The 27,306-nt window shown below is 44.5% G+C and overlaps 1 protein-coding gene across 1 annotated transcript; it reads left to right on the forward strand.

The window, feature by feature from the left end:
• Positions 1 to 51: 51 nt before the first annotated feature.
• Positions 52 to 13,000, forward strand: LOC8029778 (glutathione hydrolase-like YwrD proenzyme). The gene is made up of 10 exons (XM_029968975.4): positions 52 to 208; positions 3,040 to 3,193; positions 3,770 to 3,920; positions 5,608 to 5,811; positions 6,297 to 6,543; positions 7,283 to 7,448; positions 7,573 to 7,729; positions 8,525 to 8,695; positions 9,685 to 9,779; positions 12,757 to 13,000. Exons 1-10 carry the CDS (start codon positions 52 to 54, stop codon positions 12,998 to 13,000), a joined length of 1,746 nt encoding a protein of 581 aa, XP_029824835.2.
• The last annotated feature ends 14,306 nt before the right edge of the window (positions 13,001 to 27,306 follow it).

Here is a 27,306-nt window from a genome sequence, read left to right on the forward strand (position 1 = left end):
TAAAAGTTCTTTCCATCTAGAGCGCTACTACTGCTTGCTTCGTCGCCAGCCATGGCCACATTCAAAGCTTTCTCAACACTCTTGAAGATAACCAGCGAGGCAACATGTTGCTGTCCTCCGTGTCGAAAGATCTCTTCGCGCTTTCCCGTGCTGGCACTGAGGGGTGCGGCTGTGAGCAACGAAGTGCTGGCCACGACGGCCGCATTAGGTAAGGATTTCTTCGCACGAGTTCGCACTGCCCTCGTTCTAAACGTTCTGCAACTAATTATCTCCCCAGGTAATCATGCAGGCATCGGAAATTCACCTGAGCCGACGATACGTCAACGCATCCACTCCCTGCACTGCCCCCTCCCCCCCCCCCCCGCCCCCCCCCCAAAAAAAAAAAGCAAAAAAAAAAAAAGCTTTTTTTTTTTTTTAGCCGTAAAATTAAACTACGCATTGCCGAACGCTCATTCTCCGCCCATATTTCGCACTAGCGGTCCAGATCAGATGCGAGCGTTTCAGAGTTCATCGTTATCGGGAAAATGGCGGTGGACGGAGGCTCTCGAATACATGAAGCTGACTGAAAACGGGCCACATTTTAGTGTAGAAATTTTCAGAAAATCACAAAACTTTTGAATGAGACAATGGTTACTTCTAAAACTTTTGCATCCGGTTCGAACCACTAGCGCTACATTTGGGCGCAAAATGACCATGTTTCAATGCCTAATTTATTTTTGCGATAATTTTTTTTTCTCCATTTTTTGTTACGTTTTGTGCCTTTTATTTTTACAGTGCATGGCGTATCTGATATAATGCACTCCACTCCTGTAGAAAGCTCCTTTCAAGAAATAAGAGCAAAAAGGCAACGCGAATGCACGCTGTATCACACCCGATAGATGTTTTGTACCACCTGTCTCAAAACACCTCCAGATAGAGCCATGGCTTCACGGCGCTCGGATACAAGGGCAAAGCCCAACTTCCAGGCAGCGCTCCTAACTTCCAGGCTGTGCATCCTTGATGTTTGAAAATTGCGAGAAATTTGCTGTTGCGCTGTACTCGAACAAAGACAAAAACTGCTTTTGCCGCGTCCAGAACCCATGAGGCACCGATGCATCGCGTATCAGATATAATACATGAAGATTGCTTTGCCTTGGAGTTGAAAATTCTAATAAACTTTTTCTTTAATAATTTTTAGAATCATGTTCTATAGTAGCAAGCACACCTAAATAATTTAATGTAAAAATAAAAAAAAAAGTCATGCATTCCAGGGTTAAGGGTTTTTGTGCTATTTTATGGAAGCTACAAGTGCGAGCGCGCGTCTTCAGAAGTTCAGATATTGTCTGCTTCGCGCGAGCTCTCGTGTGAACAACTCATTTTGTGGAGCTACGCCCTCGTGTCTGTTCCATTGATAGCAAAGCCCACAAGTCGCGAGTTGGAGTATATTCTGAAATTACGGTACTGTGTGAGAACATAGCCATCCCTCGATGGGGTCATTGCTCAGACAAGTATTTTAAATATCTTTAGATTGAAGGCGGCTAAAACAAATCAGTAAAAAAATTGCGGTGGCTTACGGCTATGCCCGGATATACGTAGCGTGAGCTTATGCGCACAAAATGAGAGGCGCTATCAAGTGGCTCCGGTGCAGCGTTAGACTTGGCTACTGCGCAACGGAGGCGCACAGCTGGGCACTCGGCGGCGCCAGTGCGTCTGTCGCGGCTATGACCTCACTCCTTTGGATACGCAGACCGGCGAGGCGCGCGCGGCGGCGGTGGCGGAGCGCGCGGCGGTGGCGGCTCTGGCGCGCCAGCTGTGCGCCGTGTGACGTCAGTGCTCCTCGCGCATGCGCAGCACAGAGCACGGCTCATTATGCGAGCCACGCGAAACTGCTCAACCTCGGCCAGTGTAGCTCACGCCACAAAAAAATTGCGGTGGCTTAGCTCGGCTATGCCCAGATATACGTCGCGTGAGCTTATGCGCACAAAATGAGAGGCGCTATCAAGCGGCTCCGGTGCAGCGTCAGACTTGGCTACTGCGCAACGGAGGCGCACAGCTGGGCCCGCGGCGGCTCCAGTGCGTCTGCCGCGGCTATGACGTCACTCCTCTGGAATGCGCAGACCGGCGAGGTGGGCGCGGCGGCGGCGGCTCCGGCGCGCCAGCTGTGCGCCGTGTGACATCACTGCTCCTCGCGCTTGCGCAGTACAGCTCCTTGGGAGCCACGCGAAACTGCTCAACCTCGGCCAGTTTAGCTCACGCTACAATATTTGGCATGCAAGGTATTTTCAAACAGCGAAAAGTTAGTCTGCCTTGAAATGGCCTCTGAGTTCTTCGCTATAGAGAGCAGAGGCATAATTTGGCCATTAAAGCGTGACTGATAAGGTGTGCTCTCAGTGCCGCGTGCATCACGGCGTTATCAGCTTTTGAAGCCGCGCCAGACGGCACCGAAATGCCCCTGTCGGATGGAGCGAAGCTTGTAGTCCGTAGTAGCGAATTGATGGATCGACTCCCATTGGCTGGCGCGTGGCATAGTTCCAAGGAACGCCACCTCACTGCCATGGCGCAGCAGCCCGGCCTCCGGTAAGAGGCGACCGCAGAGGCCGCCCGGGCGGCATCAGCATATGTCGCCCGGCCGCTCTCAGCATAGCGCGTAACTTTGAGGAATACGTTACGTATACGAATGCTTTCGCATTCCGACACGTTAGCAGTCTTCAGTGTCTTTGTACTTTTTTTTTTCGGCACGTGTACGCTGTACCTTCGACGTGTATAAATATGTGTGAGTGCTGTCACACCAGAGTTCTTTTTATTCAGTAAATTGCACTCCAGTGTTTTGCTTAACTGCGAGTATGACTGCAAATTTCCGGCGGGGAAGTTCGGTGGGAACACTGGAGGGAGACCGTTTGTACAGCCCCGACAACATTGAACACCAGAGTATCTAAACTGTCCGCTATAAATGGGGAGAAAGCATGGTTTGGGATTCTATGGTAACTGTTAGAACACGTAATGCATGAGTTAAAGTAATTAAGCGTGCATAGGTCTCACTCGTTACTTCCGTCTATCCAGAGACTCTGCAGAGAGGCGGAAACGCGGCCGACGCCTCTGTAGCAATGGCTGCTGTCTTCCAAGTGCTTCAGCCGTACGCTGGTGGAGTCGGCGGCGACTGCTTTTGCCTCTTCTACGACGCCTCTAAGAAGAAGGTGCATTGCATCGATGGCAGGTATTTACCGCGTCATGATTCTTCCGACATCTAACAATCTGACACAAGGAAATTCTCCATGAAAACAGGGCGGGAGACCACGGATACAAATAATGTCTGATAAGTGTATATATGAGAAACCGAGACTTGGTGCTGAACAAAGCTGACGGGGGAGTTCATTGTAGATTCTGATGAATGCATATATTTATTAGAAGGGAAGCAGAAGAACAAGAAGAAGAGAGGGAGAGACAGAAAGAGAGAGAGAGAGAGAGAGAGAGCTCTGCGCGATGTGTGTGGTGTACTGCATGCTTCGTTTGCCAAACCCAGAACGATATTTCGATGCTGATTGGTGAGCTAAGCAAGATACACATGATGCTTGATGAGGGGGCGTATAGTCTTCCAGAAACCAATAGAAAAGCAACGAGTTGTAGCAGTTTAGCAGACAACTTGCTGTGAAGAATACCAATCAGAAACCAGGTACTGTCCTTTTTCTATTAATAGTTTGGAATTACGTGACTGCGGAGTTGAGGTGTCGGGTTATGAATTTATTGCTTTGAACTTCAGTTTTGTTTCTAAAATGGCAAATTTTCTTCGAAGCGGAAGGAGTCCGGCAGCGCTGACACTGGAGCTTCTGCTGTCCAAGGGCTTCGGCACCAGCGTCGAAGCTCGATCGAAGGGCCTCCTAGCCACAGTTCCAGGAGCTGTCAAGTGTTGGTTCGACACAATCCGGGCTTTCGGAAGTGGAAAGGTAACATTAATCACGATGCAATTATCTAAGAATCAGCTGTCGGGACTCGAGAACCTACCAAAAATAAATCGAAATCGCATAGATCATTGAAAATGCTGCTAAGCAGCTAGAGGAACATTGTGAAGCAGGAGAGCTTGTTGGTTTCAGATCCGTGGAGGTTTTTAAAAACAGGTGTTGTGTTTCGGCTTGCCCTTTGTATTTATTGGCGTTCATATAGCAGAAAAACGAAGCAAAAAAAGAAAAGTGACAGCAAAATTTGAAGGATATAATGATATAAGTTTATATATTAGAGGTAGGATAACAGGACACCTTATAAAGTTTATCTGAGATTTCTAAAATTGTTTATTGTCATGGTGTTGCCTAAATACGAGGTGTGATCGAAAACTTCCGGGACTGATTTTGTAACGTAAAAAGAGAGGGCAGCACAGTAATGCTCATTTAACAGTCGAAGGAAGGGATCGCCGTGTCTCGTTATACAAAAGAGCGTCGCTCTGTGAACATTTGAAGCTGCGCTAAACGAGTTTTTGTGACCGCGTACACGGGAAAAATGGCGATTCCACCATAGACTGCAAACCAGAGCGAGAACGAATATCAATTCTGCGTCAAACTCGGCAAATATAAAACAGCGGCATTTGAAATGATTCAGCAGCCTAGTGTCGAAAAAAAAAGTGAATTTCGCGAAGTTCTTTATGTTGGCACTCGCGCTTCAGGAACGGCAGAACACCACTGAAAGACGAAGCGCGGTAGGGCGACCTTGCCTGACCTCTCCTTGACTTCAGTGACATTCTGTCAATCTTGTATCGCGAGGGCCTCTCAAAACACCTCACACGCCTCACTGCTCTTGGACATAACCCTTCTAAATCATTGTAGAGGTCTGTGTTTTAGATTTGCCGCGTTTGACGTCAAAATTGACGTTCGCTCTCGTTTTGGTTTGCAGTCTATGGAAAGATCGCCATTATGCTCGTGCATGCGGTCAAACAAACTCGTGTAGCGCAGCTCCAAATGTTCACTGATCGACGCCCTTTGGTATCACGAGGCACGAAGGTCCGTTTCTTCGACTGCTGCGCGCGCACCACTGTGCTGCCCTCTCTTTGTACGCTGCAAAATCAGTCCCGGAACTTTTGGATCACATCTCGTACTTTTATGTGATGTGAAACCTGCGGGTGAAATAAAACAGAAAATCGAAACCTCTACTCGCTCATGCTCGAAAATTAAATGATGAGGAGCAACTTGGAGGGAGAAATACATATCGGGACTGCAGTTTTTCCAACAAGGATATGGGTGCATCGCAAACAAAAAGTCAAATCCAGTTGTAATTAGTGCGAGGCTGGAGCAGCCACTTTCGAGTTCCTTCCCTGAAGAAAATGACGACTTCGACGTTCAGTGCGACGTGCTCAAAAATGTGTGGCACTACCGCGTATTTAAGTTGTTTTTTGCTGAAAGTTTGCTAAAGTTTACAACGCCAAGGTTATCTTATCAACATAAAAACACAAAACATAAACATTGGTTATCGTAATAATAAAAAAAAAACAATAAAAAAACATGCGTACCTAATTTTTTACTCATTTATCCATCCAACTACTACTCACAACATTAAAAACCACGAAAACAAGCAAACAATTGATTTTCTTAAAGCGCACCCTAGAAAACGAATGTCTTATCGCTACTCCTTCTTGCAATCTTCCAGTTAAACATGGCCGAGATTTTGCAACCAGCGATTCATTTCGCCGAAGAAGGTTTCCCAATAGGTGTCATCAGTTCTCTCGAGTGGGGACGGCGCCGTTCAATTCTTACCAAAATTCACGGAGGAAAGACCTTTCTGAAGGATGGCAAGTTCACGCCTAACCCGGGAGACATTTTGAAGAACATTCCCATGGCTGGACTGTTAAAGGTAAGCTTCTCCTTTACGCTTAGTATGTGCACTCTATATTAATGTGTGGTCGTGACAGATGTATAGGGCAACGCGTCCACTTTGATAGCAGATCTGTTTTTTTTTTCTTAATGAAGAGAGCTTGGGAGTCCGCGTATAAGACGCACAGCTGGCTAGAATAAACACATGTTGCTCAATATTCACTCTCATCGAACGAATGGCAATTGCGTGAAACAATTAAGGAATTTGTTGCGTGTAAAAACTCCGTTCCCTAATGTTCAAATGCATTAAGTCAGAAAAATGTGTTAAAAATAAAATGCTGTTTGTAGCGGAAGGCCCTTATTTTTAGGCCCCCGTTCAAGCCGTCGGGTTGCATGCATCACGAAGATGATCAAACACATCGCTGTTACGCGTTCACTACGAGTATTGTAGATGAATTTAGTTGCTAGACACAAAGAGTAACTACCCTGAAACTATAAATGATCGCAACGTTTCCACCCTTGCAGAAAATAGCAAAAGAGGGACCTAGCGTCGTTTACACGGGTCCCGTAGCTCAGAGCATAGTAGAGGCGGTGGCGGCTGCTGGAGGGGTCATGACCACCGAAGACCTCGGAGATCACTTGCTTGAACCATCGGCCGTGCCACCGATCTCTACGACGTACCGAGGCACGACAGTGCACACCGTGCCACTACCGAGTCAGGGCGCCATCTTGTTGGAGGCCCTAAACATCATCGAAGGTTTTGATTTGCACAGTAAGTTTGCTATTTGACGGATCACAATGACGTGACGCAAACTTTTTTACTGTAATTAAATATATTAAATACTGTTTTCAAAATTATTTCCGGAGCGACACGAAACTCTTGTGCAGCGCTAACGCTGGTTGTGCCGGGCTGGTTCGTATGGCAGGTTTTTGTCAAACTCATCAAAAAGTTTCTTCCTTTGCTGTTGGTTTCTCGGCACGTTTTTGTTGTACAATATTTTAAGGGTGTATATCGGCGTTTTCTTGAAATTTCAGTATATTACACATCTTTAACTAGCCGACCAGACTTCCTCGAATTCTATTTTATTTAAAGGATCATAAAAAAAATGAGTTTCTTAGGAATTCCAAATTATTCAATCCTTGATTTTGATTAAATATTGATTCTTCATTAGAAACACACAATGAATTAAAACTTCTTAAAAAATCGTGATTGTACTTTTTTTAATAAAAGAGAGATAAAAAGAATCGCTTCATTTATTTGGGAGTTTCGCAACTGCCATTGAGAGTTCCCGAACGCCATTGAGAGTTCCGGTGACAAACGTTTATAAAAGCCGGTGGTCGCCTTATCACACGTGCACTTAACGGTTGAATATATATGAATCTGGAACAGATGTTCACGGACAGTAAGTACATAGCACAATACACGTCTTCCGAGAATCGTGAAAGATACATGCAGGAATGCATCTGGACCAATCTGTTGAAACGTATTTTGCTTTCGTGCGTGTCATTAGGTGTAAGAGAAAAGCCCGGAGACGTACAGCACCTGCTTGTCGAAGCCCTAAGGTTGGCCTACGCTGATGGGTTGTCTTGCGTGTCCGACCCGGCGACGGGCTCAATCACAGAAATGATAAGCAAGGAGCACGGGAGGCACAGACAAGATCTTATTCACCTCGACAGGTAATGCTACCTTACGGGCTGGCAGTTTTAAGACGTCCGTGTCTCACGAATCAGCCACGAGCCACTGACGGCTGATGCGACTAAGTTCAGCACTTAATTTCCTTTTTTGTTTCTCGTTAAAAAGGAGGCACCAAGCACCCAGAGATGTGCCGACGATGAAGCAAACGGGGACCGTGTTCACCGCGACGGCAGACGTTACAGGAAACACCTGCGCTTTCATCAGCAGTAACTCTCTCTACTTCGGGACAACCATTGTCGAGAAGTATGGTTTTTCAGTTCAGGTACGCAAAGCATAAAGAACTGGACTCGAAAAACTCAATGGTATATAGCGAGGCTTCTATGAATATTGTTTCTCTGGAATTAATTAGACCGTATATAACAGGCTCACTTCGGATACTCTTCTTTTTGACCGGGGAACAATGCGCCGAGCGGGACGCCAGAACGCCGAGGTCTGGTTCGAATGATTGATTAGTGAGTAGACCTAAAGCTAGCTGCCTTTGTCTCCACTGCACTCGTGGAACGCGTTTGAACGCGGAACGCCGGCGACTGGAATTCGGCTTTGGCATTCAAACGCGCCATGAAGAGATGTTCATGATTTGTTAATATTTCAGACTTATAAACGGCAAAATGTCATACTCAAGTTTGTTATCCACCATAAGTTTTTGTTTGTCTTCTTGTTCATCGAGGTTAATGGAATTGTTTTATTTTTGGTGGGCGCTCCCAGCTTTCGCCTGTCACCTGAATGAAGGCTTTGTTTCATCGTGTTTCGTCACCTTCAACTCACATGCTATCAGCCTTTAAGCTAATAAAGAAGAAAACACAGTGATGTCATAACTATGGTAGGGTATGTGATCTCATTTTCGGACTTTTTTAGACTCGGTTTGTTTTGTGCGCATGATGTGAGTGCACTTGATACGTTTGTGCATGTATGTTTCTTTTTGTTCTGTGTTGTGATGCACCACCGGGAAGGCATGTTACTTTTGGTGGGCATAAATAAATAGACATAAACACAAGCATAAACAAAACATACTTTTTTAATTCATGCCAATATATATCCTTTACATTGACCTTTACAGAGCCGAGGCCTGGGATTCAACGCGCGACCCGGACATCCAAATTGCGCGGGACCTCGTAAGAAGCCATTTCACTCGCTCATGCCGCTCATTGTCACGGATACCAACTCCGGAGAGTGGATGAGCGTCATGGGGACTATGGGAGGAACCGCACAGCCACAAATTCTTCTTCAGGTGAGTGGTTGATATTTCTTTACATGTTGCCAACTGTAGGCGGATATTATTACGTCGCTAGACCGCTGGTCTTGCCTTCACGTAATATAGATGCCCTCATGTTGATGACTTGTGAAGAATTGCCTAATTAGTTAACCTTTAAGCCAGGGTTACACTGCTTATACATCATACAAAATACAGTCTGCATACAGATTCGAACGCAAGTCATCGCGATATCCGAGCTTCGAATGCCGCATGGCAACGAGTTTAAGTAGAAACTTGGCACGCGGCATTTGAAACACGGAACCACGGATATTGTGGTTCTCGTATTCGCAGACTCTCTTGTGTATGATGTATGAATAGTGTGACCCCGGCTTCAAGGCGAGGCTCAAGCATACAAGGCGGTCGCGAATTATGGAAATCGTTACCCTTTACTTAAACAAGGGTAAGTCAGTAACTGGCACATAGCCACAAGACGTAACGTACGCTGTGGAGATGTTTTTGCAGAACGCCCACCCGCGCATACGCGCGCAAAAAGTGCATGGGATGAAGTGCCAGTGTCTATATGAGAGCATAATAGTTTGAACAACGAAGGATTAGAATAAAGACATCCAGTTTAGTTACTACAAAAAATGGTATTATTTTTCGTGCTTTATTTCCCAATTAAAGGGCTATCATCAAAACTACCAGCGCAGTGGAATTCGCTCACTCTGGGCAGCCACGCGGGCAATGAAATTTGATGTTCCTCAACACCCCGTCCGAGCAACATGCAAAAGAGTGCCAATGTTGCGTGGGCACTTTATGTGCCGCACAACGCGCGTCAACGAGCATTAGTGGGAAGGTCGCCTTCTGATGAAAAAACAAAAACAAAGTAATTTTTAGCTACAAAGAGAGACGCATCGAATCGGTACAGCGAAAAGTTGTTTGAGTAGGCCGAGACGCCGCATTTAAACGAACCGGAGAGGATGAACCGGACAAAGACTTGCGAGTGAGGTTTCGATTTATTGCAGGTGCTCTTGAACCAACTGGAGTTCGGTCTAGACCCGCAGGGAGCGATCGAAGAACCTCGGGTGCAGTTTGGTGGTATTGCGGAAGTCCATCCAAAGTAAGTATAATGATACACACGTAAAATATGCTTTGGGAAAACAAACTAATTACTAGAGATTTAGAGCATGCTGTATAAAAACAAGACCACGAACATTTGGAGGTAATTCCAGGAAGCTGTATTTTTTGTAACTGTGTTTGTGTGGCGTGACGTATTATCCTACAGTAGGATGGGAGCGAGGCATTTCAGATAAACATGTGGCGTGTTGTTTTCCGTCCCAGACCTCGCGAGCATGAGCGTTTCACGGGAAATTAAGCGTCATTGGGATGATCCTGTTACAGTTTGTGGGATTCTCGCTTTCCGCTTGTCCGGGGAAAGGGGACGAGCCGTGATGGGGGACTTTATTCTTCAAGCCCGGTGTTCGGCGGCTTACGCCACAATGGCTGACCTGTCCCGTTCCCCCGAAACGCGATCATGCCCCGTGCCTTGGCCGCGCGCTTGCACCTCGCGCGCCCGAAGTTTTGTGTCCAAAATCCCCACCATCTTCTCCCACCCCCCCCTCTTTTAGATTGTTCATGTGCCAGAAAATCAGCAGGTACTCTTGAATACTGCAGACGTTCGCACCAACTCTTCCTCGGAATATCCTGAATTTCTACACGTTTTCAACGACACTGCAAAGAAACTCCACTGCACCGAACGCGGGATAAAACTTGCGCTAAAAAGGCAACAAAAAACCTCACAAAAATGATTAACCTCGTGTAGCCCGTAACTGGGGCCTCATTTTAAATTAAGAAAAAATTAGAACTAACAAAATATTTGTCTGCTTTCCCACCGGACTCTCTGTCAAACCGAGCATCATCAATAGCGCCGGTAACTTTTAAAGTCTTCCAGCTTGCGCCATCGACTAGCTCGGGTGAAGAGATAGAGAATGAGCGGAACAGCCAATAAATTCCCGTTAAAAAAATAAACATTGATGACAAGGCTTGTACTCTAGTCTATCAACTGTGACGAAGTCCTTGGCAGGAGCGCTGTAAACGGGGTAGCAGGAACAAGGCGAGACCACGGCACTGCCGAATGTTAGAATGAACAGGTTGATGCAGAACGTTATCCTTTCGGTGTCTTCCTGGTTCTTGGCCTTGCCTCTCCTCGGCGTCTTCGATCTCCTCGGCTCTTGAGCGGGTTGACAGCAGGATGACAGTCTGGTTCTCCCATCGGGTATGAACCCGCATGGTGGACATGGTATCCCTCATGTCACACGTTTTGACGTCTCTTGACGAAATTCACAGAATATGCAGGAGCAGAATGCAGAAGTTCGCGCCTTGGAAGGTTTCCTTGATCGCCTGGTTCTTGGTGAGCTTGCACATTTCCCTGCTATCGAGCATGTGCAGGCACATCTTATGCTGACGCTGTTCGACTCGGCCACAGACAGACGGCAAGCGAGAATACCACAAATGGTGCCCAACGTGGGGCGCCAAATACTGTAGGGTTCCGTGCGTACCGCTCACCTGCTAGAAGGACCAATGAGGCAGATACACGAAACGTTCACACCTTTATGCTCGAAAGCCGGCCAACGAATGCCAAGCCACGCTCGCGCGCACGTTGGGCGCCGGGCGCCGAGTGCCGAGCGCGAGTTTTTGAGCGAACCAACAGTTATGCAATCAAAATTTGGTTGGGGCTAGTTAGTACATATTGATGAAAACGTTAAAAGGCGCGAAGTGAAACAGGGACCTTTTTCTTGTTGCTTGGGGGTGTCTATAGGACAGGTGATAGTGATCGACACTTTGGCGATGTTTGGTGTTACATTAAATCAGTTGGAAGTTGGCGCTCGTCCGTGTCGTACGTGTGTCTTTATTCGTCCTGTTACAGTTCGTGCCTTTTAACCTTTTAATCAACAGTTATGGGCCGCAAGCGCCACAAGTTCTAGATACATTTGAATGTGGTGCTTTAAACCAAAAGGATCTTATTTTTTGTTGAACCATTTGCTTAAGCCTTACACCGATCACGATGTACCATCTTATTTAGGCGATCTTGCAGCGCTTATAAAACGTTTACGAAAATTCTGCAGAAATATTAGTTTTTTAATAGTGCCTAATAGTTATTAATAGTGATTACAACCTATTTGTTATTAATAGTAATAGTAATTAATAGTGATTACTACCTATTCGGGTAGTAATTATAAATGAAAATGATGTTTGAGCTATTCCAATGTAATCCACTGTTTAATACAAAAAATTGCATCTTTTGGTTTTCAGCGGTGATTTTAATGGGTGTTCCTTTTTATCTAGTTCACCAGATGTCGTCACTGTAGTCTGAGACGTCTATCGGCCCAAGGAAGAAATGATAAATTAATGAAATATTTATGAACACCACACATTGCAAATTACACGGGACGCTATATCCTAATTTTAAAGCAATTTAAGAATAGCGCCACATACAACCTTATCAAACGAAATTGAGTTAAATTTTTTTTTCTTGTTCTGGAGAGGGAAACAAACAAAAACAGGCAACGAGAGCAGCTCGACAAGGTTCCGAACCTCCCATAAAAGAGCCTGCATTTTCCAAAACAAGCAAAAAAAATAAACGTAAAAAAAAGTTATATATACGACAAGGCAGAACGAGCTTAGCGCTCGTTTCAATAAAAAGGTGAGTGTAGTTTTGGTAGGACATTAATTCTACTGCAGTATTTGTTTAATTGACAACATTAAGAGCGCATAAAAAGGTGTATTTGACTATATATCTTCCTTTTTTTTTCTACAAGAGCAGAGGCGATCATCACATTTAATTTTGAATCTTTGTCAATTAGTTCATTACGCCCTTCCCCTTTTCCACACACACACACACACACGCGCGCACACGCACACACACACACAAGCAACAACAACAACAACAACCCGATACAGACATTTAACACCCGCTTGGTGTAAACACGTACTTTACGATGGCAAAGTTCATAGTGCGACAGTGCATAGCGAAAGTACCTTTTTTTTTTTTTAAATGATCATAAAGTGTCCGACTGTTGCTTCAATTTCAAATGCAGCGATCCCCTTAACATCGAGGAAGAAGCCGGTGACGAAGTGATACAGGGACTAACTGCGAAGGGACACGTCATGGACAAAATTCTGAGAGGCCTCGACAAGTTCCAGGCAGGCCATATTCACTCCATTACGCGGGGAGACTGGTGGCGACACAGGACGTCGGATACGCAGCTCCGCCAGAGCGACTTGGGAGTGCTCTGGTGCGGCGCGGACAGTCGATGTAACGGAATCGCCATGGGCTATTGACAAGATGGCCTGTTGACCTCGCGTGCAAAAGTGCCGTTCTGTCCGTCCCTGTGTTCATTCTTTCTGTTTTTATTTAACTTCGCCAACGCGCTCACGTCGAACTAAGCACTTCCGAGATTATACGAGAATATACGGGTGAAAGAAGAATCGACTGCATAACGTTTTTTTTTGTTGTTTCTGTCGTGAAGAGACTGTGACAAAATCGCCATTTTCTACCGATTCTGTATACTTGTCAGCATTGCGCATTGGAGCACTAAATTCTACTTCCGACGGCGGTTATTCAATGCAACTTCTAAAAAAAAAAAAGAATAAAAGGACACGAACTAGAGTATAATATAAAAAAGGCGTCCCAAAATTTTTCCACGCGAAAATTTGGGATTGAGTTGCAAGTTTTGATTGGGGCAAGTTATTTGTTGGATATGTTTACAAAACAAAACTCGGAATGTGGCGGTTTCTTTAAGATAAATTGTGCCGTATCCTGCAACGTTGATTTTAACAATTCATTTAAAGTGTTGTATAATTTGTGGGTTGGCAATTTCTTTTATATTGAAAGATGAGAGGACAAATTAATAAGTTCACAGCAGATGGAAATGTTCCCATTGGTCAGTTTTGTTTTTTTGTCAAATGTTTAAATGTAATGTTTGTGGGATGAACATACCCAAACAGTTTGTTGACCAGAAAATAAGGTTGCCCTTCTTGATGATGTCACTACGATTAGTTCCACATAAATTAAATTTGTGCGATAGGACATGAAAATATTTTCTGAGCATATTTTTGGGGTATCATTTTGTTATGAATAAAATTCCTGAAGTAGCTGGCAATGACTCCCGCTGCACTCTACTTTAAATTAAAATAAAATGTCAAAATTACGGCTCGTTTGTTAGTTGTGAATAAATTATTTTATTCTTGTTTCGAAAAAGTCTACACAAACCAATTAGATAATAAGTTCAGTATATATACTGTTTTTTTTTTAAATAAAATTGTGATAGTTGAGAGCATATAATCTGTCATTGGAAGTGTTGCATCGGTGTCGCACCGTTCTATATTTTATTTTTGTGTTATGTGTCGAATTTAACCGACTATTCTTATTTAATTATTACTAGCCGTTCGAAAAACCCTATACAGATGGCTTGTACAAATGACGGCTGTCATGCATCCTCAATCATAATGTAATCGTTAATATGCTTGCTATGAATAAGAGAATGATGAAATGATGCTTTCAGGAGTTCGCATATTTTTCGTACTTTTTTTTTAACGCGTTAATTACATTTTTGGTGCATTTGTATAAGTGAGGTCAGTAGTTTTGAAGTTTCTTTAATGCGCTTGCAGTGTGTCGTTATTTCTGTATGTTTATTTTCGTGAAGATGCGTTTTGTTTTAAGAACCCAGGTGTCCAACGGCCCTTCAGACCTCGTCAAACTTCTTTTGTCAGATTTTTTTTTTATGATTGGGCGCCGCTGGTGTAACGAAAAGAGACATGCGTACACATCATTTGAGCATGAAATAACTATATTGTTGCACAAAACCTGCAATATAAAAAAAAACCTAATTGTCGTAAACATCTGTGCATCCATAACGTTTTTCAAAGAGTCTCAGGCGACCCATTTGATCTTAGTGTACAGTAGGCCCGGGAACAAACAGGCAAACCGTCTACGTTCGTGCGAGACACCCACCACTGATCCTTTATAGTACCGACGATACTCTTACCTTTTTGTTATTACCTTGAGAACAAAACGGCAAAACGTTGCCGTTTGTCTCTTTTTCAATCCAGTTCGCATTCCGGTACACCAGTGGAGGCTTCTCGCCTGTCATATATCGAAAGGCGGTCCAGGCTCACACGTATAATACGGGAAGTTTCCGAGCGCCATTCGGGTCTAAAAACAAATATGTATTTAAATAAGCCAATAAACTGAGTGCCATAAAACGTTTGACGAAGGTGCCTTTAGGCGATGCATTTATGTTAGTTAAATTTTATGACCGTAGGTTTATATGGAAAAAAATTAAAGACAAAAAAACTCCTGTTATTTTTATGCACAGGGAGAAAAACGCGGCAACAAACCGCCTTGTTGGCCCGCTGCTCCTCACATGTGCTCACATGTAACAAAAAAAAAAGAAAAAAAAAGTGAAAGCTTTTTTGAGATGAGCACCCGAGAGCAGCAGCAGCGCCAACCGTTTTCCTCCCTGACGACAGGATAACAGGATGTTTTATGCTTGAATCGTTTTCGTTTTAGAAACCTACACTGATGACGTTTAGTACGATAAGTGTGCTACATAAAGACAAATTTATGAACAGTTTTATTGCATTCTCTTCATTGGCTTATTCATACGAATTTTTTTTTTTTTTTTTTACGTCCGAATAACGCTCAGGAACAGATGCGTTAATACAGGGTGTGCTTTACAAATGTAGATAAAAGAGAAAAACAAAACAAAAACAAACAAAAAAAAAACTTTCAACCTTTCCATTTTGGCGAAGAAGGAAGACCAGCACTATGGTGGGAATGAGGTAATGGCCGGCCGCAAGTCGCAAGCCAGAGTGGAAAGTTTGCGCCATCTATGAGCGACGGTGGCAACCAGACGACCGGTAAGCTGGTTGTCTGGTTATCGGTAAGCCGGCTGTCTGGTTGCCGCCGTCACTCATAGATGGCGGTAGCTGTCCAGGGTTTTGTGTCATCATTTGTTTGCTCACGGACACGATACTGGGGAAGCTAGCGCTTAACAGCTCCGCTGTAAAAAGTCGTGAAGGCTACATTACTTCGTGATTATTTTAACCCGATATTGGGGCAGAAGGAGGAATTGTTTTTACAGTTGAAGAGAAAGTAACATGGACAAACAGAGACGCTGTCTGTCCCTGTAACTTTCTTTTTAACTGTAAAAAAATTTGCTCCTCCTGATCCAGTCTCGTGTAAAAATAATCATGGCCAACTTCCACCAGCTCGCCTGCGCACTGACCGTAATTACATTAACCCGGTTTGTGCAGGTGCGTTGCTAAAGGGACATAATATAATAGCTGTCCGTCACGGTAATTAACTAAAATTTGAGAATATAAATGTTCTAATTGAAATTACACGTTAGTAAATTTAGTGCATCGCTGCGATTCTCACTCGGAAGAGGAAGTCGGATTGTTCAGACGGCCCACTCATTGCCGAACGAGGTCTGTGTACCACCAGCCCAGGAGGGGGGTTTATCCTGGATTGTCAATATTGGGGGGGAGTTAGGTGTGTATGTGTGTGTGTGTGGGGGGGGGGGGGGGGGGGGGGTCAAAACTTCCAAGGGGGAGGGGGAGGGGAAGGGGGGTGTACAAATCACCAATTGAGCCCAATATCAACGAGCGAACTGCCCATCACCGACTCACTTCAGTGGAGACTCGTTGTTCTTGCACTTTTACGAGATTTCACTTGTCAAGTGCGTAGGAATGCGGTTCACGGTTTCGACAGCGCAAGCGACACGTACATCATTTTCGGAGCGTAGCTTCCACAATGGTCACACAGTACTAGATAGAGTGAATAAGGAATAAATCCGTATGTAATGCCCTTGCAAAAAAGGCTTTTAAGGAATCAATAAACGAAAGGATATGAACTGTAGCTGTTTCGTGACGACATGCATGACACCTCGACGATATGAGTTGGCGATTCATTGACTTCTGCACAATATTGAAAGGCAACCAGAACACGGTCGGCAAATAGTAAAACCTCTGAACCATCTCCCTAGCCACCTGCCCCCCCCCCCCCCCCCCCCCCTTGTAAATTGGGTGTATTAAAAAAATAAGGTAACACAGCGTTCAAAAAGTCGAAAGACGTAATCAACAAAGTGCACACACAATGTGTTCTCTATGAACTGAATATTTCATTTCCAATACAAATATATAAAACAAAACTACGAGGAAATAAGAGATTAAAACATGCACAAGCAACATCCTTCATGATCACCGAAGAACCAACGTTAGACGTGCCGGGTGTGTCCCCATCACGTGACACGCTCGCGCGACGGCGTTCATGTTGGGGAGCACTGTACTTGAGAAGAGTTATACTTACAGGGTCAGGAAATCTGTGCTAGCAATGCCATATGAATCTATATCCTACATTTTTATTGAGAGCGAAGCGTTAGTTCGTCGATTAACCTCAATTTAATCGCGTACCCTTCGGCTCCACAAACCCACCGAGGCGATCATGTTTGAAAATATCCGTGACGTCACCGGCCTGCGTCCTTTGCTTTATCCACTGCTTTTCTCGATGGGAAACAGATGCACGCCGCAAAAGGTACACGAAAAAAAAAAAAAACAACAACATGGTTTCTCTAAAAAAAAAAGCCATAACGTACTGCAACAAGAAAAACTTTTTTTTTTTTTTTCTCGTTGCAACATGGGTTTCGGAATTATGAGTATTATATGCTAACTATCAAAAATATCTCAACTTTATTTTTTGCGTCATGACCCTTTTAACGTTATACAAACACTTTGACCGATCAAGTAGGTCTTGTCTTTTCATGAAATTGACGGTATGGTCTGAAATTATCGAATGTTCCGCTCATTCTCTACACAAAGCGGAAAACTCTAAGATGTACGGAACAGGGCTCGTTTGCTCGAAGCGTTAACCGCGGCTAAAGTTAGCCGCAGTACCTAGGAGAGGGATTTTGAAATCACGCGACTGGGCTCGGTAGGGATACGGGGAAACATGCATGGTGGTGCCCCGGTGAGTGAGCGCCGCTCGCTTTAAAGCTAATATGTCGATGTAGCTGCAACATCGGGCGCGTTAGTCAGCAACGAATGGTGCAGGAGGCTTTCGCTTTGCCTTACCTCACTTAAATCGCAAAGCATGAGCAATGACCTCGCCGCATTTTAGGTAGTCTTTCGATTCTGGCCATTCCCAAGCCTAAATGAACGCGAGTATTGTCGGCATGACAACGTCTTTGGAAAGTGGATTGCCTTGCACGTGCTCGCGTCTGCAGTAGTAATTGTTCTAAAGCAAATAGTCTAAAACAAAGTTTGCCTTGCACGCGCGTTCGTCAAAGCCTTATTATGATTATTTACTTCGAATCTTTTATAAACGGAAGGCCAGCGCGCGCAGACCGCAGAATTATACTTCCAGCGTTCTCCTCGATGCTTGGGTAATTTAGAAACCGATTTATTGGGATGCTGTCTGCTTTTGTGTGTTATCAATACCCGGCCGATCGAGTCAAGGCAATCCTCTTTCCAAAGACGTTGCCATGCCGACAAGAGTCGCCAACGTTAATACTCGCGTTCATTTAGGCTTAGGAATGGCCAGAACCGAAAGACTATCTAAAAAATGCAGTGAGGTCATTGCTCATGTTTTGCGATTTAAGTGAGGTAAGGCAAAGCGAAAGCCTCCTGCACCCTTTGTTGCTGACTAACGCGCCCGATATTGCAGCTACAACGACATATTAGTTTTAAAGCGAGCGGCGCTCACTCACCGGGGCACCGCCATGTTTCCCCGGATCCCTACCGAGCCAGTCACGTGATTTCAAAATCCTTCTCCTAGGTACTGCGGCTAACTTTAGCCGCGGTTAACGCTTCGAGGAGACGGGCCCAGGTGGACATATGTGGTCTCTCACGCATATGAGAGGCCTCGGTGGCCGTCATTCCCAACTGTCCGATGGGAGCTCGTTCTTCCAGTTTATGCCGTGTCTTTCCTATTCACATTGTCTTTCTCTCTTTGGATTTTATAGGTATCATATAGGGCTGTTCCCTTGGCACACAGCATCTACTTTGTTGTTGTTTAAGGGTGGGGGGCGGTACCGTTGAAGGAAAGGAAAACGTGTGAAGAGGAATAAAATTGGGGGCAGGAAGAGCACTCCTGTGAGAGTCCTAAAAATAACCAATAATATGGGGGAAACAAACACACAAGAAAACACGCGAAATATTGGTAAGATAACGGAGATAGCAGAAAGTTTCAGAATAGCGCACCCAAAAATTTTGCGTATACGCAAAGAGATTGCGTCGTCGCCTCTGCGCATGCGCGTAGCCCAAACCGCGTTTTGGATTGGCACATGGCGACGACACTAGCCAGTTTTAGTATAGCGTTGCTGGCTCTTACGTATGTCCGCTAAAAACGACCTGCTTGGACCGATTTTACTTGTACGTTCCGTAAACTTTGCCGAGTGAACATCTGGCATGTATAGTAAAAGCTTGGTCATCTGCGGAAGTTGGTAATCGACATTTATATTAGAAATAGCGCGCGAACTTGACTCAATTTGCCAGAGCCGCAGAACTGCACGTGCTTACAGCGCCACCACGTTCCTAAAAAGAAATATTGAAAATTAAAACGTTTTCAATCATTTTATTTTTCCTGGTCAAGATGCGCTTTCTGCGGGGTACGGAGGCCCGGAGGCTACGAGATGAGTACGTAGCTCAATTCAATCACGAAGCCTCCGTGGATCGTCATGGAAATAGCACTTTTTATCAATGATATGAGGGAAGATTACCTACTGATGCCCAGTGCACGGAGACGCCGATTTTTCGGAGAGTCGTTCGTCCGTCGGCGATGAACATGCGCGAAGGGGCGTTGAGCAGATCGCAACGTTCACGCACATTACGAGCTGCGAACATTTTCACTATGCACCCCTTCAGCTGCACGCCAATCTGGCTCGGCTGCGGTAGGTCCGGGAAAGAATTGACAAGCTGACCACTACGTAATTTCGCGTAACACAGACCTTCGAGAAACACCACGCCGCCCATGCTGCGCCAGTCGAGGTAACCGCCAGCTTGATATTTGTCCTCTCGCGGGCCCCGAGCTATCTCGAGAGCTTCCCGCGAAGCTCGCTAGCCCGCAGGGCAAAATGCCCAGCGTTGCGTGCGCACGTAATACGCTAGCCCTTCTATTGCGTTCTGCGTATGCGCAATCCCGACGCGCGATTTCTTTTGCGCACGCAAAGCTTTAGTGTACGGTCCACTAAAACTGTCTACTACTTGTTTGCGTACGCAAAGATTTTGGGTTCGCTATTCCAAACATCGCTAATGTGTTTCAAAATAAACTGCGTACATAAATAAAAAAAAAGGGAATGCGATTTTGCAAGTCTTTATCCAAATTGTACCGATTCGAATTTTTTTTTTTAAGCTTTTTTTATGTGTTTTTTGACATATCGCGAGACAGGAAAATAAAACACGAATGAAACCGTGTCGCCTTCGAAAGAAAATGAGTGTGTGTGAGAGGGAGATTGTTCCTTAGGAGAAAACGCCCAAAATGGCTCTGTCCAACAAAACGAAGCGTCAGAAAAAGAAAAAAAAATTTAGTGGTTAAAAACGCGCACATTCTGTTATATACTTACAACACGATCTATGTCCGATCACGTGAGCGAATCAGTGTGCCTGCAGCGTGCTCATGTATTCGTGTCAGGTTCACATTTCGTGCTTGATTTCCGGGTATTGGCCACTCGTACCCCGTTCATTTAGTTCCCTTTTCCCTGTTTCACAATTAGACCGCAAGGATGCGCCACTTTTCTCATCTTGAAACAGCGCGAATGTTACACGGACGGAGTAAGGAAGTGGACGATATAAGCGTCGACTAACAAGACTCCTGTATCGCCCACTTCTTTTCTCCGTCCATGTAACATTCGGGTTGTTTCAAGATGAACCCGTACCGACTTTCCGGGCATGTTATTCTGTCTCTTATGCCACGTTTCTGCCTCGCGTATTTGCCGCAGTTTGGCGTTGTCTCTTTCCGAGTTGGGGTTAGTGCGATCGATAGTGTATATGGCGCAGAGCTTGTATTGAATATAATATCTCGGGGAACGTTTTTTTTTTTCTAAATAAAAACAACACATTACCATATCAATAAATTACAAAATACATAAGTATGCCCGTTCTCCAGAGAAAGTCATATTTGAATGGAAACTCAGAAAGTCACATGAGTTTTTTTCAGTCTTGGGTAGTAACGCGTTACTAGTAACGCGTTACTGTAATTTCGTTACTTTTTTGGTAGTTTGTAACTGTAGCGAGTTACTTTTTTAAAACTATTACTTTTTTCTGAGGTAAAGATGTAAGTAACGACGTTACTTTTGTCGTTACTTTCCAGTGTTTTATGAATAATATATCACTGAACGAGGGGGTACAATTTAGATATTCCTTGAACTTTTCAAATCGTCTATTCCGACATTTCGAGTGTCAAGTTGGCCTTGCACAAACTTGTGAATACGTTCTTTCTCACGAGTCACGACCCGAATATAGTCACGTGTAGATTTCACGACAAAAAATATCTAGTTATCTTTACGCACGTGCTTGTACTTTGTGACTGAACACACATCTTAGTGTCTTAAAGAACCATCTATGTTGTGGTTGTTCTTTTTTTTTTTTATGAAAACGCTTTTTAATTGGGCGAATCAACCGTGAAACAACAATAAACGCGGAGGGTACTGCGCATGTTTCGTATTTTGATTAGTGCCAGTACTCCGCACTGCGCATGTTTCGTATTTTGATTTGCGCCACTACTCTGGCGTGGAAATTTTCAAACACTAATTTCGAGAAGCAACTTCTGCTAAGTTACAATATGAAGTAAAAAGTGTACTTTTTAATTTTATGCAATAAAGCTTGGTGAAGGGCGTTTTCTAGTTTTTCCTAATTTTTTTGTGTTATAGAAAAGTAACAGAAAAGTAACATTGCTACTTTTTAAAAGTAACTGTAACTGTAACGAGTTACTCTTTTGTTGCGGTAACTGTAACGGTAACTTCGCAACTTTTTTTTGAAAGTAACTGTAACTGTAACGAATTACTTTTTAAAAGTAACTTACCCAAGACTGTTTTTTTTAACACTTATTGCATTATAATCTTTCACTGTCCGTATTCTCCGCTTCAACATCAAAGATAATTGTATTTGATAAGAGAGATGTCTCCACCCTCAAACAAAGAGACGAGAAAGATCTCCCAAAGAATCAAGGATGTTTACAAAGCATCTTTAGATTGGGGCTAAACTTGGCACCGTACTGACCTAGCGACCTATGAAGTTATGTTGAAAGAACCCAGATGTTATCAGTGTGTGCTAAAAGTACCAAATAGATTATTTGCGTCGTAGACTCAAAGGCTGTATGAAACTTCCCCCAGATACGAGAGAGGCCGTCTGCTGATATCGAGTATCGGAAATGACCCTATTTCGCGAGTGAGCCTACGGCAAAGCTCGAGCTTTTCGCATGAAACGGGTCTTCCTTAAACAATGCTCACAATAAATTGTGTAGCCAATTTCTGGGCAATTGTGTAACACGTGAAAGATTCCGGTATTGCTCCGAAACGTTACCGAGCCCGGCGCCATACCGTCAGATATCTTATCAGGTGGCATAGAAACTTGATGGCAGTTCCTGGAAGGAAGAGAATGGCGCTAGTCAGGTTTTAAGGCCTGGCCGTTTTCCAGAACCTTCCATACTCACCGGAATCAGCGAGTCAGCGTTGATCACGTGATCTTTCCACCAGTCAATCAGCGTCGAGCTTCGCGGTAAATTTTTTGCACTTCAGTAAATCTGGCAAAATACCCCCCCCCCCCCCCCCCCCCCCCCACCCCAACCCCCCTTTGTGGAGTCAATTGACTTTCAAGTTAAAAACGATGGATAAGGTGACACGGCGGTTTAGCTTTGTAATGCACTAATATGCAAACATTTGTTTAGCCTGAAACTGAAAATTGCGAAAACAACGGCTGGTATACAATTGCTGTAGAGTGTAGACGCAGTGTTTTTGTAATTTAGGGCGAACGGGATGGGGCAAAACAGGGTATAGCTTGGAGACCGATTTATTTCCTGTGCTGACGAGATGTTTCAAATTAAAATAAATAAATATATAAAAGTGTTTTAGAAGATCTAAACGAAAAGGATCTCATCAAAGGCCGTTAAACGTAAATCCAGCGTGAGATGTACGATTCGTAAAGCTCGGAACTATGTTACAAGGTGCCATTTGATAAATATTATTGTACAAGTTGTCCACGTGAATTCTTACCTATCTGCGTGGCGTATACCCCGAAAAGGAAACCAGATGTGATAGCGAGAGCGACACCAATATAAAAGCAGCTCATAATCCGTGAAGTAGCTACTCGACAGCGTAACAGCTATTCTGGTGGCGGCGCTGCGCAACGCGTAAGCAAATATGACACCCAATGAGCAACTGCGCAAGTGTTGGTGTGGTTCGCAAAGCATGAATCGGTCATTAAGGTGTAACACCTCTTACGACGGATACCCATGACAATTCCCATGACAAGAACACAATCGAGGACTGGCATGATACGTTTATGGAAACGGGTGGTGTGCAGAGACGAAACGCAATGGAAAGAAAACTGCGGCGTAGTAATTAAATTACCCGCCAATATCACTGTTCTAGTGGCGCTGGTGTGTAATTTAATTAACATATGTGAGTGATGTTTTATACTGGTGTTAACGTCTGCGTTCTATTTCGTCTCTTTTAAAGCGGTATATTTATAGGGCCAAGCAACCTAGGGAACCGGTAAGCACGAAATGTGTAGGTCAGTCAGTGTCTAACCGCTAAACGATCTTGAAAAAAAAGCGTCAACCGGTGCCAGGTATCGAACCCCGGTCACTGGCGGAGAAGCCGAGTGCGCTGCTGACTGAGCTGTGGATGCAGCGCGCAGGAACGGGAGAAGCAGAAACAGCTGGCGTGACAAAGCGCGTGGAGCGGATAGTCGTAGAAACGACAAGAAAGAGAGGAGCAGAAACAGGGGGTGCAGAAAGAGCGTGCGGAACGAGTAGGAGTAGTGGAAAGGGCAAGAAAGCGCGTTCCCCAATCTTGGTCGCCCAGAAAATTCAGCGCTAAGGCTTCGTATCCGGGTTGTGCTGATGGGAACCATGCGGAGGGTCACAAAGACACAACGATCTTAGGTAAACCTTGCCCAAGGCACCACCCACTCCATTCACTCAAAGACTAAGGGTCATCCTGGCCTAGGCACCACCCCGAACTAAGAGCACCACTCGTTTAACAGAATGACCAAATATGCAGCCAATATTTTAACGTAGATATGTCATATGGCAGGCACCTAACCATTTCCGGTATCCATTCAGGGATCGAAGTCGATAAACCGACTGCCAGCCGAACGCTGACGCAACGCTCGTCTCCTCCCTGATTGGACACCGGTGCAAGCCGAACTGCTTCCCCGAGTGCATTCGTGTTACTCCCGGCGGGGGGAAAACATTGCGTGTTCAGACATACAGCGGTACTCTGCTCCGTGAAAGGAGCGCGCTCCGGGCTTCCACAGAGAAAAAAACGCAGGAGACAGCGATAGAAAAGCAGAGTGTGTGTGAGAGAGAGGGAGAGAGCAAAAATGAAAGACGTTTACGATTCTCTGTAATGCAGAATTAGAGCGCAGCTCTTGAGGAGGAGGAGGGAACCGTACGGAGGGGAGGGAAGGGTACGGAGGGGAATTTACCGGGAAATTTTAAGACTATAGGGAGTTTTCGTAGACCGCGTTTCCCCCTCCGCTAAGCCCTTCGCACCGAAGAAGCCGCTACTGCGCCCACGCGCCGATAGCCTTTGCTGTGGAATTCCGGGTATCGTAGCGGGTTGCGGAGAGCGTTGCGGGACGGCGAAAACCATCGACGAAAACTTCCTAATTTCCCGGTAAATTCCCCCGCTGAATTTAGCTGGGAAATCGCCTCGCTACATTTGGCGAAAAAATTTTCTCGGTATATGTAGCGAAGCTGCACTCTAAAAGGCAAACACTGCATTAGACGTGCTCAGTTTGCCGCAACGGGTTGAGGTATAATCGTTCAAATGCACCGTTTTTTTGTGTTTTTTTTTTTTTTACCACGAGCTGGCGTTAGGGCTTTGCTCAGTGCTGCCACATTCCAATTGTTCTTTTTACCGCACTTTCCGTCTGCTGCGTCTCACACTCCAACAGGCTCCGAGAAAGTCGCGTTTACATTGCCACCGCAGAAGATGGGCACCCACAGGTAAGACACCCACGGAGGGCTCACGCGCTTACCGTGTGCGACTCAGGGCTCGTTCACACAGTTCCGTTTGACTGCGTTAAGACTGCTTGCGTCGAGCTGTTGCTTTGGCGATCCTTATGATGAGTCAACGGGGAGGCTCTATGCTGCACGACGTAACGCAGCGCAGCGCAGTCGAAGCAGCTGCGTGAACGAGCCTTCAGGACTGCTTCGCGCCGTCCAGTCTCCACATGAGTACACAGTTTCTCCACACTAACACATCACATTCTGTGATACCACTGCCTTTGCCACGCTAGTACGGGAAAGGGGCGACACTTGTTTTGAAAATTATATACTACACAAGTAAGGACTTATGTGGACACACTGGATAATATTGTTGTAGCATCCGGTGTTTTACTTTTTTAGTTTATCGGGGCGCTTTTTTTTTTTTGAAGAACGATGGGCGATTTACGTCGACCCCCCCCCCCCCCCCCCCCTCCAAAATAAAAAAAAAAAAAGAAGCGCCGCTGCATTTATAGTGACTATTCAGATAGTAAAAAAAAAATGAAATAAGTCGCTGGCACACGTTTAGAGTCATTTTTTTTTTGTGCAGATGACAATGTGAAATAGTTGGGCTCCAATCAATTCACCTGTTGTAGTCTGTCTCATCCGCATTAACCTTTCGGAGACCGCGTTGTTTGGGCACCGTACTCTCAGAATTACAACAACGTTTTGTAATTTCACACAGGAGGAGTAGCACGGCCGCTTATCTTGTACAGTCTTGACTGGAGCGATTTCATCGATGCAAAGGTATCCTCCGTGAGAGCGGAAATAATGGTGATCATAGAGGCAGCGCTGGTCATTAAAAGCTGATACTAATGCACTTAGTTGCGCCTTCAGATTCCCCAAGTGCGCTACGAGATAAAATAAAATATATCCCCGAGGTACATTTGAATGCGCGATGGCACATCGTTCTGCAAGCTTAGCTTTTGAGAATTCCGACTTTCATAAATATTCCAGTAGATTCTAGCACGTTAGACTCGCTATAAATAAAAAAAAGTACCTAATTAAATTGCTTCCGGCGCACACATTCAAAGGCCGATATGTGACAGATGGGATTCTCCGTTTCACCAGAAGCTGGTAAGAACAGATACGTAGTTTTATCAGAAGTGGACAATTCTCAGTTTCCCCTGTCACGGGGAGCCTGCCAGTCAAGTAATATGGGAGAGCTTGGAAAAAAAAATCTGAAAAGAACGATTTTTTTCTTCTCATTTTTCCTTTAAAAAAAAAAAATAAATAAATAAAACGAACGGGAAAAAGCGGAAAAAAAAAGTGACATTCAATATCTTTAAATGATCAACGAGCCTTTTAAGCAAATTTCTCCAACATATGGCAACACTCATTAACCACTACGTCCAAAATAAAAATAATCATATCGCAAGTAATTTCGTCGACAGCGCAGCTGCAGGATTAAACACAGCTTACCGTATTCAAATTGCTAATCCGTAAAAAAAAAAAAAAAAAAAAAAAAGTGCGGTGACGGAGCAAGGGAGAGAATGGGAGGAAGCACAAGCGCTTGTGGTTGTGGTTGTCTGCTGCATCTATTCGTAGTCAGTCTGCTCGCATTTGGTCTAAAAGCACACCAAATGAGCATTGCTCTGCTGTTCAGCATGAATTGTGCAGCAATATGGCTATAACTGTTAAGATATAACAAATTAAAGTTTTGACAACTTTAAAACTGTGTGATAAATTAGTGCTGCCGGAGACTTGTTCGTGTGGTGTGTGCATACATGTCAAATTTTATGTAATCTGTGGAATATTTCCCTGTTAGTATATTGTCGTACCCTTAGTCAACAAAAATCCATAGGGCTTGTATAACACGCAACCGAACCTCCGCTGCTGCACCACCATATGTCCATAATTTTGTGTAATATAACATCATATTGACGAGCGGTGACTGCAAGTTAACCATTGCAGTAAACCCGATACAGCATTTGTATGATGAAGAATGCACTACTATTGCCAGATGCGTAGTCAAAAATCTGCTAAATTGACAAAACTCTCTTAAAAAATAATGTATGGTAATAGTACTCCGCAAAAACTGGCGAAAAAGTCTTGCAGTTGTTGATATATGTTGGGGTATTTAAATAGATTGGTGGATTACTCTTGCTGAGACAACTTTTCAAATGTTTCCAAAATTTTCAGAAAAAAAAGCTTGTTTTCTCATTGATTCTTTCCGGCCTACAAAATTTCCGGACATTTTGCATCAGTACCTCCAAGGAGGCAACGCTATACTCTTTCGATTCCATACCGGGAGTGCTCGCGGCTCGCCCCTACTTCAAAAATTTAAAAAAAAAAAAAAAAGTAAGAAAGAAAAAAAAAAAGTGCATCTGGTTGTGTCACCTGTGAAGTCACAAAGGTTGCGAGAAGTGAACGCGACAAG

This window comes from Ixodes scapularis, unplaced genomic scaffold (assembly GCF_016920785.2).
Source record: "Ixodes scapularis isolate PalLabHiFi unplaced genomic scaffold, ASM1692078v2 PGA_scaffold9__187_contigs__length_104089568, whole genome shotgun sequence".
Classification (NCBI taxonomy): Eukaryota; Metazoa; Arthropoda; class Arachnida; order Ixodida; family Ixodidae; genus Ixodes; species Ixodes scapularis.

What these genes read in the sequence shown, in the direction of transcription:
- LOC8029778 (XM_029968975.4), top strand. Translation starts at nt 52, where the DNA reads ATGGCCACATTCAAAGCTTTCTCAACACTCTTGAAGATAACCAGCGAG. An exon ending in GGCCACGACGGCCGCATTAG is followed by an intron (nt 209 to 3,039) that starts GTAAGGATTTCT and finishes CCGTCTATCCAG; the next exon opens with AGACTCTGCAGAGAGGCGGA. An exon ending in GTGCATTGCATCGATGGCAG is followed by an intron (nt 3,194 to 3,769) that starts GTATTTACCGCG and finishes TTTTCTTCGAAG; the next exon opens with CGGAAGGAGTCCGGCAGCGC.